At 39.1% G+C, this 15,430-nt stretch overlaps 1 protein-coding gene across 4 annotated transcripts in view; it reads left to right on the top strand.

Annotated features, from left to right (window-relative positions):
- The first annotated feature begins 3,433 nt into the window (after positions 1–3,433).
- The window catches only part of ssbp2a (single stranded DNA binding protein 2a), a 49,728-nt gene continuing 37,731 nt past the window's right edge, over positions 3,434–15,430 (top strand). For all 4 annotated transcript variants that reach the window (XM_067405562.1, XM_067405563.1, XM_067405565.1 and 1 more), the window contains exon 1: positions 3,434–3,610. In XM_067405562.1, the coding sequence (XP_067261663.1) occupies positions 3,558–3,610 (53 nt within the window). In that variant the 5' untranslated portion in view covers positions 3,434–3,557. The remainder of the gene's footprint in view (positions 3,611–15,430) is intronic.

The raw sequence follows: 15,430 nt of genomic DNA, 5'->3' as shown, positions 1-15,430 counted from the left end.
TTCCAGGCCTCAGATATAACTACAGTGTTTGAGGGCGGGTCAAAGTAGTCGTTGTTCACAGGCGTCAAGACCATTATGCAAATTTGTTACAAACCTATGTGGATACGTTGATATTTATGACACACTACATGAAAGGTGTCATAATTCTTGTCATGTGTTCCCTTAATCTTGTGTGTACTTTTATGTTATTTCCTGTCTTATGCCATGTTTTGTAGTCCTTTGTGGTTTTCTTGTTGATTTGTTCTTTGATTGTTCCCAGATGTGTCTTGTTTGCCTATTACCCCTTGTGTATTTAAACCGAAGTCTTGTCCTATATGGATGTTATGTTTGGTATTCTGTTCTCTGGTTCTTTCGTTCCCTGATTTTCTGTTCTCTGTGTTGGATTTTATATTATGATTATTCTTTTATTAAACTCTCACTTTTGTTTTTGAGTTCACCCTATGTAACAGAAATACTACAAAGGACAACAAAACATGGCGTAAAACAGGAAATAACATAAAAGTTCACACAAGATCAGGGGAACAAAAGACAGGAATCATGACAAAAGGTAATTCACTTCTATAATGTACTTAAAGTACTCTATTTTTGTGCACTAATTTTGTACTATAGTTCTTCTTTAGTACTTCTTAAGATAATCTTAAAGGGTTAGTTCACCCAAAAATGAAAATTCTGTCATTTATTATTACTTAAAATCACAAGTAGTTTCTTTTTTCTCAGTGGAAGTAGCTGTGCTAGACCATAACTGCACAAGTGACATAGGCTATAACAACACCGATAACAATTAAGTATGCTGTGGGTCAGCCACTAACCAGTGAACATTTTAGCTCTTTTATATTCAGAGCATTTAATCTGGGAGGTCAATAATCATTTTAAACACAGATTATGACAGCTTTGTTGGTCAATATATAGCTAAGTAGAAGTCCATTTCTGGGTTTTAAAGGAACACTCCACTTTTTTTGAAAATAGGCTCATTTTCCAACTCCCCTAGAGTTACACAGTTGAGTTTTACCGTTTTCGAATCCATTCAGCCGATCTCCGGTTCTGGCGGTACCACTTTTAGCATAGCTTAGCATAGTTCATTGAATCTGATTAGACCGTTAGCATCGCGCTTAAAAATTACCAAAGAGTTTTGATATTTTTCCTATTTAAAACTTGACTCTTCTGTAGTTAAATCGTGTACTAAGACCGACGGAAAATAAAAAGTTGCGATTTTCTAGGCTGATATGGCTAGGAACTATACTCTCATTCAGGCGTAATAATCAAGGAACTTTGCTGCCGTTCCATGGCTGCAGCAGTGCAATGATATTACGCAGCACCCGTGAGCCCCTGCTTGCACAGGGAACGTGCCTTGCAACCATGGAGACGTTGGGAGAGTGACATGGAGACTCAACATGTGAGAGACGCTGCGTAATATCATTGCACTGCTGCAGCCATGATACGACAGCAAAGTTCCTTGATTATTACGCCTGAATGAGAGTATAGTTCCTAGCCATATCAGCCTAGAAAATCGCAACTTTTCATTTTCTGTCGGTCTTAGTACACGATTTAACTACAGAAGAGTCAAGTTTTAAATAAGAAAAACATCAAAACTCTTTGGTAATTTTTAAGCGCGATGCTAACGGTCTAATCAGATTCAATGAACTATGCTAAGCTATGCTAAAAGTGGTACCGCCAGAACCGGAGATTGGCTGAATGGATTCGAAAACGGTAAAACTCAACTGTTTAACTCCAGGGGAGTTGGAAAATGAGCTTATTTTCAAAAAAAGTGGAGTGTTCCTTTAAGGTTTGGTGACTTTCCTATATCCAGTTCTGGATTCTTTACTGATCTTTACTGGCTATGGAAACTTGCAACATACTTGTAAATAAGCGACTTTCAACTACAGTAGTCAACCTTTGAAGTGGATCAAAACCTTCATCAAAGTTATCCTGAAACCTTCTTCTTAGGACAACTTAGTTTTTAGGACAACTTTTTTGATCCACTTCAAATGTTGACTACTATGGTACTCATAGCGTGCTGCCATCTAGTGAACTAAACAATCCACACGAAATATATAGCCTACATACCATGAATCATGATTCAGATCGCGTGTCACACTGCCAACGGCTGAAATCACGTGACTTTGGCGCTCCAAACAGCAGATTCGACACACTGATTCATCTGTGCTCCGATGCTTCTTGAAGCATTGTTTTGAAATCGGCCATCACTAAATAAGTCGTTATTTAGTTTTTTTTGGCGCTCCAAAAATATTCTCGTCGCTTTATAATATTAATATTGAACCACTGTACTCACATGAACCGATTTAAATATGTTTTTAGTACCTTTATAGATCTTGAGAGAGGAAGTGTCCATTGCTCTCTATCGAGGCCTCACGGTGCCATCGGATTTCAACTAAAATATTTTAATTTGTGTTCTGAAGATTCTTCTTACGGGTTGAAACGGCATGAAGGTAAGTAATAAATGAGAGAATTTTCATTTTTGGGTGAACTAACCCTTTAAGAACATCTAAGTGTACTCAACTGTGCTATTTTGAGACACCATGAAATATGAACTATGAAAGATATATCACTTATAGTACATTTGAACCCATAGTGTACTACAAGTGGTAAGTAAATACATTTTTAAAATACAGATATAATATATTAAAAGCACATTTTAGTTCATATTTCATGGTGTAGGCCTATTATTTAGCCGATAAGAAATGTGACTGCTTGGTAAAGTCGTATCACACAATTCTTATACAATTACTGTAATTATTACAATTACTGTTTAATTAAAATTCTTAATCATAATGACTCTAATACCATATTTAAAAGTATTTCAGCATACCAATATGGTATAGGCTATATTACGTGTGGAGTTCACTAGATGGCAGCACGCTATATATGAGTTCCATCTAGTTGAAAGTCGCTTATTTACAAGTATTGTTGCAAGTTTCCATAGCCCTAGATCAGTAAAGAATCCAGAACTGGACATAGGAGAGTCACCAAACCTTAAAACCCAGAAATGGACTTCTACATATTGACCAACAAAGCTTTCATAATCTGTGTTTAAAATGATTATAGACCTTCCAGGTGAAATGCTCTGAATATAAAAGAGCTAAAATGTTCACTGGTGGCTGACCCACAGCATACTTAATTGTTATCGGTGTTGTTATATGTCACTTGTGCAGTTATGGTCTAGCACAGTCTTTCCAACTACTTCCACTGAGAAAGTGTTTAAAAAGAAACTACTTGTGGTAAAATGTCATTAAAATTGTGTGTAGTCCCACTGTTTCGGTCAGACTTTACGTCATGCTTTTGGGTCAGAAATCGCGCGCCACCCCTCCGAATTCGCCGGATTAAAGGGGGCGTGGCTACAACCACAGCGAAAGGTGTTGAGTGGGCGTGGCCATTCAGGTTATTTGCTCAGACATCTAGAGAGGGAGAGAGAGAGAGGGCGCCTGTTCACCGCGGTCCATCCAATGGTGAGGAGCTGACTGAGTCGCTATGGTGACGAGATTGTTTCGACTGAAGCTGTGATGGGTTGACAGGTGCGTGACAGTCGCGTCTGTGCAAGCATGTACGCCAAAGGCAAGAACAGCGTGCCATCGGACAGTCAAGCCCGAGAAAAGTAAGTTATAGTCTATTGATCAGGGGGTGGAGGAGGAATTCTCGCGATCACATCTGCAGTCGCACACACACATTTGGACAGAGGAGACATGTAAGGCAGCAGCTGGCGCATTTACGCTTTGCTCCTCAAGTTACGTGCTTTCTGCATTATGAGAAAACATTATTAGATATTCACTCAGTGAATCGTGTGGTTATGTAGTAGCCTATATGGTTCTTGAATCAATGGCAGAATCTTTCTTACGCAGCGTAATTAACTTACTCCGATAGCTTGCTTCCCTTTTCCATTGTAACTCAGTGTTTTATGTATTTTGAGTGACCTTTCCAGCTGTCCATCTGAATTCTCTTGGCTGTTTTTCCTAGTTTTAGACATTTTGACTGATTGTAAACAAGACAGGCTTGGTTGTGTGTTATGTTGTTCTTATAAGATGCTGTGCAAGAATGTGTTTAGCCTTAATCATAAGGATGCTCAAATCATTTCACAGTAATAGCATGGACATGACCTTTTTTATTTTCAACATCAAGATTTTAGGCTTAAATGTATAAATTTCTACAGGAAGTTGTTTGTTTTAGGTGCTTTAACCATTTATTTTGGTTTCACCATCTGTTTTAAAGTTTTCTACTTTTTTTTGCTTTTTACTTTAATAGTCCAGGGGTGTGATATGTTTTTAAAGGTACACTCAGTTTTTTTTTTTTTTTTCATTCACATAAAATGAAAACATTCTGTATAAGTAATAGTATTAGAAACACACACACACACACACACATATATATATATATATATATATATATATATATACATACATATAATGGACCAACAAGCAGTCTACGCACCACAAGACAACATTAAAGGTGCTAGATAATGTGCTGAAGGTGGTGTCATTGTATTGTATGTTGGGTGTTGTCAATCCCTTGGTGAATGTGATTTCACCAAGTACGACATGTTCCTGGATCAACATCTTTGTTGATCCTGGAACAACATTCCAATCAACCAATCAGATTTGATGGACAAGTTTACCATTTATGTCAAGTTTAGGCTTGCAACCAGGGTTAGTTGCTTCTACATCAGTGTTATTCACCTATCTTTCCCCTCTGATTTAAGGGATAAGTTATGGGTAGGATTAGGTTTAGGGGTAGGAATAGGGTTAAGACAAAATTTTCAGACAGGAATGTTGTTCCTGGATCAACAAAATATGTTGATCCAGGAACAACATTTCCTCTCTACACTGTCATTCTCCTATGCAGCTTATGTTGAAGACACATTGCATCGCTTCCAGGTTCTATGTCAGAACACCAGCTCAGTATTGGCTGACACTGTTCACGTGAGCAGCACTAAACATCCGTGTGACGCTGACGCAGGAACCGGCCAGTATGAGTCGGCGTTCTGATGTAGAACACGGAAGCGCTGACAAGATCACAGATCACTGACAAGCCACACAATATTGCGTTCATTATCGAAGGCGATTTATCTGCGATATGAACGCGATATTGCGTGGCTTGTCAGTGATCTACGGCTCTGTCTATTAAATGCCGCTCCATTTGAAAGCAGGTGATGGCGATTTAGCGTTAATCAGGGAACCTGCTTTACTGACGAAATGCACGTGACAATTGCATGAGATATATCGCCCAGCCCTATTCTCGACGCTTCATAACATTAAGGTTGAACCACTGTAGTCACGTTGACTATTTTAACATTGTTTTTACTACTTTCTGGACCTTGAGTGTGGTAATTTCATTGCTTTCTATAGGAGATAACAAAAAAAAACCTTGGATTTCATCAAAAATACCTTAATTTGTGTTCTGAAGATGAACAAAGGTCTTATGGGTTTTGAACGACATGAGTGTGAGTACTTAAGGACAGAAATTTAATTTTTGGGTGAACTAATCCTTATGGCTGGAATTAATTTTAATTGGCTTTAATTGCATTTAAATTACACATTGCTGTTTGATGTTTCTCTGCTGTGAAGTTACACGTTATGCCAGTGTAGACTGAGGACCACACATCTCTGTCTAAACTTTAATTTTAGTTTATCCTCTCTACATTTGAACAATGCAAGTTGGATGAAAAAAAAAAAAAAAAAAACTTATAATGAAGGAAAACCTTGTATAGTGAATAGCAATCATAAGCATCCTCTTAACTTAGAAGTTGCTCTGATTTTAGACAGCTGTAAAGACCAGCAAATATTGATAAGTTTGTAGGCCTGTCTCAGTATGAGAAGTTACATTTTTTCTTCACTATCAGGAAGGTGATTAAAACTACCATATAAGTAGCAATTTGACCTAGATAGTCACTGCGGTTAGACTTCCATAGTTAAGTATTCTCAATAACTTTCTAGGGCGTCACTACAAATATATAAAACGTCCCAAATAACCATTTGACAGCTGCCAAAAGTGAGTAAAAATTGGCTTTGGATAGTAAATAAAATGCCAGCTGGCTTGTAACTTTATTAGGAAATGTAACATAATATATGGTTTAAATATGACCCTCAGTGATCTGAGCCATTCAAATCAAAGACATGCAAACCGTCTACTAAAGAAAACATCTGTCACAACGTGTCTTCCAACAGCTTTTAGATCAGTGGAAAATGTACCATAGGATGTTTATCTAGGATGCCTGAAGTTTCTTTTCTTCTCCAGAACTCCATATGTGGAATACTCCTCACATTGAGCCACCACAACAAAATAATGAAACAAACTCAGGATGGTGGTTTTTGTGATAGTTTCCATAGGGAAAAGTTCAGTAATTCAGCTGTCATCAAGAAATGTTTTATTATTTTTTTTTTACATTTATGCATTTGGTAGATGCTTTTATCCAAAACATTCTACACTGCATCAAAGATTATTGAAAAACACAAGATGCGTCACTCGTATTGTTTTGAATGGGAGAAAGTGCAACTCGCAATATGGCGGAATAAGTCCCGCCTTCTAAATAAGAGCCAATCACTGATTGGTAAATTCATCGCAACACTGCAGCGACCATTAGAAGCTCCGGTTCCTATAGAAACAGTCAGACGCGCATCTCTGAAATGAGACACAAGAGACACGCACTTAGGACTGCGCAGCGCATTAGTTTGATCCAGCCTGAAAAATACTTTTTTTTTTTTGTCATGATTCAAGTGTTTAGAAACAAAATTTATGAGACAGTAGTTGTCAGATTTCATTGGTGATTTCAAATATGAAATTTAATCGAAAGCTTGTCAAACAGCTTTGGAGAATTTGATGTTTCCCCATTCAAAGAGATGCACTTGCATACCTGAGAGGCGTTTCAAAGATGGCCGCCTTGAAAAATGACTTGTCTTAAAGGGAACCCCTGGTATTAAGACTTGTAATGGCTTAATATGATGTAAATGATGTCTGAAATATGTAGTAGAAACCCCATGAAAGATTTACATTATTTAAAAAATCCATGACATATTTGGACAATGGGCGGTGCCATTTGTTTAGGCGCACAGTGCGTTCTATGTCAATGACGTCAAATGGTTGCACTCGGTGAGCTACTGACACTACCCTGTTGTTATTTTTACCGCAACACAGCACAGAATATAATATACAATGCCACATTGTGCAGCTCTTGGTTGTAATTTTCAGTCGATGGGCAACAAGAGAACGAAGTAAGTCTTTACTGTTTACTAGTGATAAGAGGAGAAAAGAACTGGAAGTTGTGAAGAATGTGGATGAATAAAACTTCCTAACTGTGTCTTTGTTCTTTCCACTTTACCCCTGAGCACACTGTGCACCTAAATAAAATGGCGCCACCCATTGTCCAAATATGTAATGCATTTTTTTTAATAAGTCTTTAATGGGTTTTCTATTACATATTTCAGTAAGAGACATAATTTACGTTATATTTAGCCATGCAAGTCTTAATACCATGGGTTCCCTTTAAAGGGACTTTAAAGCTTTTTTTATTCATGCATTTCCTGGAACTCAAATCCATGACCCTGATGTTGCTAGCATCATGCTATTTACTGGAAAAAAAAATTACAATTTCATCATAGTAAAAAATGTATGACCAATAAATTGTCTTAACCCACTGATCATTGGCATGTGTGGCCAAAAGTTCATTTTGAATCCTGCATACATATACTTTAAAATTTAGTTTCTCTTAATACTTTTATATACAGGTGCTGGTCATATAATTAGAATATCATCAAAAAGTTGATTTATTTCACTATTTCCATTCGAAAAGTGAAACTTGTATATTATATTGATTCATTACACACAGACTGATCTATTTCATATGTTTAATTCTTTTAATTTTGATGATTATAACTGACAACTAAGGAAAATCCCAAATTCAGTATCTCAGAAAATTAGAATATTGTGAAAAGGTTCAATATTGAAGACACCTGGTGCCACACTCTAATCAGCTAATTAACTCAAAACACCTGCAAAGGCCTTTAAATGGTCTCTCAGTCTAGTTATGTAGGCTACACAATCATGGGGAAGACTGCTGACTTGACAGTTGTCCAAAAGACGATCATTGACACCTTACACAAGGAGGGCAAGACACAAAGGTCATTGCAAAAGAGGCTGGCTGTTCACAGAGCTCTGTGTCCAAGCTCATTAATAGAGCGGCGAAGGGAAGGAAAAGATGTGGTAGAAAAAAGTGTACAAGCAATAGGGATCACCGCACCCTGGAAAGGATTGTGAAACAAAACTCATTCAAAAATGTGGGGGAGATTCACAAAGAGTGGACTGCAGCTGGTGTCAGTGCTTCAAGAACCACTACGCACAGACGTATACAAGACGTGGGTTTCAGCTGTCGCATTCCTTGTGTCAAGCCACTCTTGAACAACAGACAGCGTCAGAAGCGTCTCGCCTGGGCTAAAGACAAAAAGGACTGGACTGCTGCTGAGTGGTCCAAAGTTATGTTCTCTGATGAAAGTAAATTTTGCATCTCCTTTGGAAATCAGGGTCCCAGAGTCTGGAGGAGGAGAGGAGAGGCACACAATCCACGTTGCTTGAGGTCCAGTGTTTCCACAGTCAGTGATGGTTTGGGGTGCCATGTCATCTGCTGGTGTTGGTCCACTGTGTTTTCTGAGGTCCAAGGTCAACGCAGCCGTACACCAGGAAGTTTTAGAGCACTTCATCATGCTTCCTGCTGCTGACCAACTTTATGGAGATGCAGATTTCATTTTCCAACAGGACTTGGCACCTGCACACAGTGCCAAAGCTACCAGTACCTGGTTTAAGGACCATGGTATCCCTGTTCTTAATTGGCCAGCAAACTCGCCTGACCTTAACCCCATTGAAAATCTATGGGGTATTGTGAAGAGGAAGATGCGATATGCCAGACCCAACAATGCAGAAGAGCTGAAGGCCACTATCAGAGCAACCTAGGCTCTCATAACACCTGAGCAGTGTCACAGACTGATCAACTCCATGCCACGCCGCATTGCTGCAGTAATTCAGGCAAAAGGAGCCCCAACTAAGTATTGAGTGCTGTACATGCTCATACTTTTCATGTTCATACTTTTCAGTTAGCCAAGATTTCTGAAAATCCTTTCTTTGTATTGGTCTTAAGTAATATTAAAATTTTCTGAGATACTGAATTTGGGATTTTCCTTAGTTGTCAGTTATAATCATCAAAATTAAAAGAAATAAACATTTGAAATATATCTGTCTGTGTGTAATGAATGAATATAATATACAAATTTCACTTTTTTTAATGGAATAAGTGAAATAAATCAACTTTTTGATGATATTCTAATTATATGACCAGCACCTGTACTTCTACTAAAAAGTTCCAGAATAGTGCTTTTCAAATATATGTTCTCTTTGTATTTTCTAATGTGGTGAAAAGTGTCATTTCTCTGTTCTGCAGTTGTATTCTGTTTGCAAGAAAATGACTGGTGTTGTCGTTCCTGCTGCTGGAACAGTTTTCCCGCAGAGTGGTTGGCCTCTGATATTTCTCTCCATCATTGATATGCAAGCGGCATCACACCGGCCCTACTGCAAGGTTAAGCAAGCGTGACGGCATGGCTTAGAAACCGGCTAGGAGTCTTTCTCTCTGTCTTTAGCCTGTGTGTTATACAGCCTTCCATTTTTATTCACATATTACACACACACACAGTCTACATGGTCCTTTAGTTTTCCCTTGTGTCCTTTGACCTGTTTGAAACCCAACAAAGTTAAGCGGTTTCTCCATTATTGTCACTTTGGTCTTTTTCCCGTAGTTGACTACTAGACTAAGATCTTCCGTTAAGCTTGAGTGTTTTACGTTCCTTTCCAGAGCTGCTTTCATCTGCAAGATAAGCTGGCATTTCCTGTTGTCGTGCAGAAAGGCATTGTTTCTCGAGGTGTTGTGCAGCATGCTTTGGACTAAACCCCTAAACTCCTGGTTTTCATTCAGTGTTCACATTTTTTTACCATCTACATATCAAACACCATTTCTTCTCATCTTTAAATATTAAATCATGCATTTATAAGTTGTTGAATCTTATTTTTATTCAGTTTAATTGACACATTATGATGAAGAAGAAACCATTTCCATATTAATCTAGTAGAGCTTAATTAATCCAGAATAGGCTGAGGAATGTTGCATTGTCCTGTCCACACAGGATATGAGTTTCATTCCTTAGACTTACCTAGATGGCCTTTTCCCCTCTGAAATTGTTCTGTTGTTCTTTCATAGCTCCAATTCTCCTGTTTTGACTAGACAGAAGCACTGTTTTATATCATGTTTTTCCAAAAAAGACTGATTTTCGTTCCAACTGACAATTTTAATCAAATGAAATATTAAACAATTTTAAACTAATGAAAATTCAGACATGAACATGATTTTCTTAGAAATAAATCTATAAAACTAAATAGATTTATTAAATTGATCAAAAGTAACAGTAAAGAGCTTTTCATTGTTACATAAAGATTTGATTTTAAATAAATGTTGTTCTTTTGAACTATATTCATTATCCATATAGTTGAACTATATTCAACTATATTCAAGAATCCTGGGAAAAAATGTATCACTGTTTTCACAAAAATATTAAGCAGCACAACCGTTTTCAACATTGATAATAATAAATGTTTCTTGAGCAGAAAATCAACATATTAGAATGATTTCCGAAGGATCATGTGACACTGAAGACTGGAGTAATGATACTGAAAAATCTGCTTTGCCATCAAAGTAAAAATCACATTTTATAATATATCAAAAATAGAAAACCGTTATTTTAAATTGCATTAATATTTTAAAAAATATTATTTTTTTAATGTATTTTTGATCATATAAATGCAGCCTTTGTAAGCATAAGAGACAAAAACTGAACGCTTGTATGTATATAATGTTTTATATCTTCATATCTGCATTCTGCCATTGTCTGCACATCAAAGCTCAAAACCAACATAATGTGTAATGTATAATGTATACATTTTCAAAGGTTTAGGTTCATGCACACTGTTTTGTTGAATAAAAGTGACCTGTAATCTGTCGCTATTTTACAAACCATGGTTGCAATCATTTTTCCCCCTGTTATCCTCATGTCACTCTCCTTCCTCCTTTTCAGCTCTCATCATTAATCATTTATGAATTCCTGCTTTCCTATCTCTCCTCTTCTAGCCATCTCTATATTTGTCTCTTTCACTGCACCTAATGTGTCAAACACATACCCATAGACAGATTTGTCCCAGATATACAAATGCACACACAGACAGTATCACCCTCAAACTCCATTGCTCCCCACTCTCTAATGTCTCTTGGTAAATGAATCTGTTTGCATCTAGCGAGTGTATGGCAGCCAATGAGGATTGTGTTATTTCATTTGGAGAATGGAAAAGAATGCTGTGTTGATGGGATGAGGACGCTGCATGAGGTTAATGACACGCTCTGAGACTGTGCTCATCTCAACACTGTTCTGTCATTACTATCTCTCTTTATATCATTTCTCATATTGATTGTACAGCTAGTGTCTTGAGCTGTGAGGTCATTTTATTATTTCTATTTTATTCACTTACATGGTAATTTTATTGAATTAGTATCCAGATGTAGTTGGTAAAGTTATTTATTTTTTGTTTATGAGTGTGTTTATTTAATGTTTTGATCAATGGTCCTTAGTTAGCTATTGAAAATTGGCTTAAAGGGTTAGTTCACCCAAAAATGAAAATAATGTCATTTATTACTCACCCTCATGTTGTTCCATACCTGTAAGACCTTCGTTCATCTTCTGAACACAAATTAAGATATTTTTGACTGAATCCGATGGCTCAGCAAGGCCTGCATAGACAGCAATGGTACTTCCTCTCTCAAGACCCATAAAGGTACTAAAAACATATTTAAATCAGTTCATGTGAGTACAGTGTTGTCGTGCAGAAAGGCATTGTTTCTCGAGGTGTTGTGCAGCATGCTTTGGACTAAACCCCTAAACTCCTGGTTTTCATTCAGTGTTCACAATTTTTTACCATATTAACCTTAATATTATAAAGCGACAAGTATATTTTTTGTGCTCCAAAAAAAAAAAGATTCATAACGCTCTGAAGCAGTGTTTTGAAATCGGCCATCACTATATTGTTAAAAAGTCGTTATTTTGGATTTTTTTGGCGTTTTTTGGCGCACAAAAATATTCTCGTCACTTTATAATTTTAAGGTAAAACCACTGAACTCACATGGACTGATTTAAATATGTTTTTAGTACCTTATGTATCTTGAGGGAGGAAGTACCATTGCTGTCTATGCAGGCCTCGCTGAGCCATCAGATTTAATCAAAAATAACTTAATTTGTGTTCAGAAAATGAACGAAGGACTTACAGGTGTGGAACAACATGAGGGTGAGTAATTAATGACAGAATTTTCATTTTTGGGTGAACTAACCCTTTAAAGGGTTAGTTTACCCAAAAATTAAAATGATCCCATAATTTACTAACCCTGCAGCCATCCTAGGTGTGTATGACTTTCTTCTTTCAGCCAAACACAATCTGAGTTATTTTAAAAATATATCCTTGCTCTTCCAAGCTTTATAATGGGAGTGAATAGTATGATTTTGAAGCCCCAAAAAGCACATCCATCCATCATAAAAGTAATCCATACGGCTCCAGGTTAATAAAGGCCTTCTGAAGTGAAGCGATCCGATCCATTTTTGTAAGAAAAATATCCATATTTATAGCTTTATAAACTAGAATTACTGGCTTTCTAAACAAGAATTTTAAAGAGAAATATCAGACGACTGTATATAAGACTGTAATTTACATAACATTATAACGGGAACACTATTGTAATAAAGCGTTGTGAATCCTCTATGTTGTTGTTTAACGTGTTGTTGTGGGAAGAGGCCATCTACTGGAGTTAAACATTGATTACATAGTTCCAGCTTCACTTGTGCATTTTTTAAAATGTATTAAGTATAAATATCTGATTAATCTCATAAAGGATGTGTTTCGTTGAGGTAAATAACCCGCAGGGCTGATGATCATCTATAGCTTCAGTGTGAGGGCTCAAAAAGTAAGGCAAAACATTAATATGATTGGGACTGTCTTATACATGATATTTTAATCGTATACACTTGTAATATAACGTTGTGAATTCTTTGGGCTTATTTGCTGTGTCTTGGAGTTATTGACTACGTTACTTCAAGTTCATTTGTGCGTGATTTTGAGCAAATACTAGTTGAAATATTTTTATTTTGTATAAATATCAGAATTATAGGATGTGTTCCGTTGAGTAAACCTTCAGTTTATGGGTTTTGATTCTCTTCAGCTTCAGCGTGCGCAGCTCAAAACAGCAATGTTTACTATAATATATTAAAACTTTAATGTTTTCAAAAAATGAATGCATTATTTTTTAATAACTAGCACTTATATTGTTCTCGTATTATTTTCATAAACACATGGTTTGGTTATTAAAAAGGATCACGAACAATAACAGATTTTTTTCTCAAATCATTTCATTTTGATAATAACTTTACTGTTTAAGCTAACGCTGAATGAACACCCGTAAACTGAAGCACTTTGTTAGGTTAAGTAACTCAACGGAACACATCCATGGTAATTAAGATAAACATAAAATTACACTTATATTTGCTCAAAATCATGCGCGCATGAACTTGAACTAGTAACGTAACTGTTAGTCGATTCAGATACAGCAGTTTTATAAGACAGAATGCAGAAATGCAATACTGTTACACATTTTCTTTCCTAACTGTGTATGTTCACTGAAGACAAAATCAACTGTATTTACCTATATATCTGCTTTTGGCTCCGTTTAGGTGCGCACACAGAAAGCCACCTGGGAAACTTTTGCGGCTTAATGTACTTAATTACAGTTTAATTACATAAAGCACGTCCTCAACTTATTGCCGCTTTAAAAGAGCGCTTTTCTCAGCGGTTCTACCACTCTAAAAGAGCTTCCGCGGCCCTCGTCGCTCTAAAAGAGCCCCCCAATCGTTGTTATAATGGCGGCGGCGTTGCTTCAAATGCCGCGCCACTCTTGTGGCACGTGCAGAGCCCCTCTGCACGATGACGACGGACACAGCGAGTGTGTCGCGTGCCTGGGGAAGACCTGCACTGCGAGAGCATGAGCCTCGGTTCTCTGCGCTCACGGGTCGCCTTCTTCACTGAAGGCGATCTCGCCGCTCGCGCTCTCCCGTCTCCTCCCCCCGTGAGCTGGCCAGGAAGAGACAGCGGGGTAGAGCGACTCAGCGCCCGGAGTTGTGCGAGCTCACGTCGGCCCAGCCCCCGCGTGCCTCGCTTTCTCCCTCAAGAGAACAATCCCCCGTCATGTTCTCCCGACCCGAGCAGCGTCCCTCTGCAGATGCGAGCGACCTCGTCTCGTTTGGAGGATCTGACGAAGAGCCGGATGACTCCATGTCTCTTGCGGCTTCCGAAGCGTAAGGATGGGCTGGCGAGCCGGACGACCCCGCTCCCCCGCCTCCTCCGGAGCCCATTGATCAAGGCCAGGGTATGGATGCCATCCATCGAGTAGCCGCCTTGATGAGTGGTTCCTCCCAGGCCGCCGCCAGGCCCCTCGCCAGCGTTCTGCTCCATTTTTTCCTGATGTGCACTAGGAGCTTACGAAGTCGTGGCGTGCTCCGTACTCCGCCCGCTTCCACATGACGCACCGTTCTGCCCTCACTGCTGTCGACGGCGCGGAAGATAAGGGCTACGAGCATCTGCCGCCCCTGGACGAAGCGGTGGCAGCTCACCTCTGTCCTCCCGTGGCTGTGGGATCAAAGACTAAAAGAGCTCTACCTTCCAAGCCCTGCAGAACCACCTCAACCTGGCTGGAAGAGCCTACACCTCTGCAGGCCAAGCTGCTTCGGTGCTTCACACCATGGCGATCTTCCAGGTGTTCCAGGCCAAACTCCTCCGCTCATTGGACGAGTCCGGCATTGATGCACCTGCCTTCAAGGATCTCCGCAGCGCCACAGATCTAGCCCTGCGGACCACGAGGGCACTGCCCAGACTATCGGTCGATCCATGGCCAGCCTGGTTGTGCTCGAGCGCCATCTTTGGCTCAACCTAACGGAAATTAAGGACCTGGTTAAGACGGCCTTTCTGGACGCCCCGGTCTCCCCTTCCGGTCTTTGGGTCAGCGGTGGATGGCTTCACCGAGCGCTTCACAGCGGCACAGAAGTCGTCTCAGGCCATGAGACACTTTCTGCCCAAGCACTCCAGCTCTGCCTCTGCTTCAAGCCGCCCCAGGACTGCACCGGCACAGCAGACCAAACCTGCCCCATGCACCTCACAAGCGGCGCTGCCTAAGGAGCATCGTCAGCGCCCTCGCCCTGCAAAGCGAGACGCCAGGGACCCCGGCCCAAGATTGTGCTGGACCCCGGTGACTCAAAAGACGTCCTGATCTAGCCGGAAGGAAGAGGGTTGTGGAATGTACCGT

Source organism: Chanodichthys erythropterus, chromosome 13 (genome assembly GCF_024489055.1).
Source record: "Chanodichthys erythropterus isolate Z2021 chromosome 13, ASM2448905v1, whole genome shotgun sequence".
NCBI lineage: Eukaryota > Metazoa > Chordata > Actinopteri > Cypriniformes > Xenocyprididae > Chanodichthys > Chanodichthys erythropterus.
The sequence above is the reverse complement of the archived record's forward strand: the minus strand, read 5'-3'. Positions and strand labels throughout refer to the sequence as shown.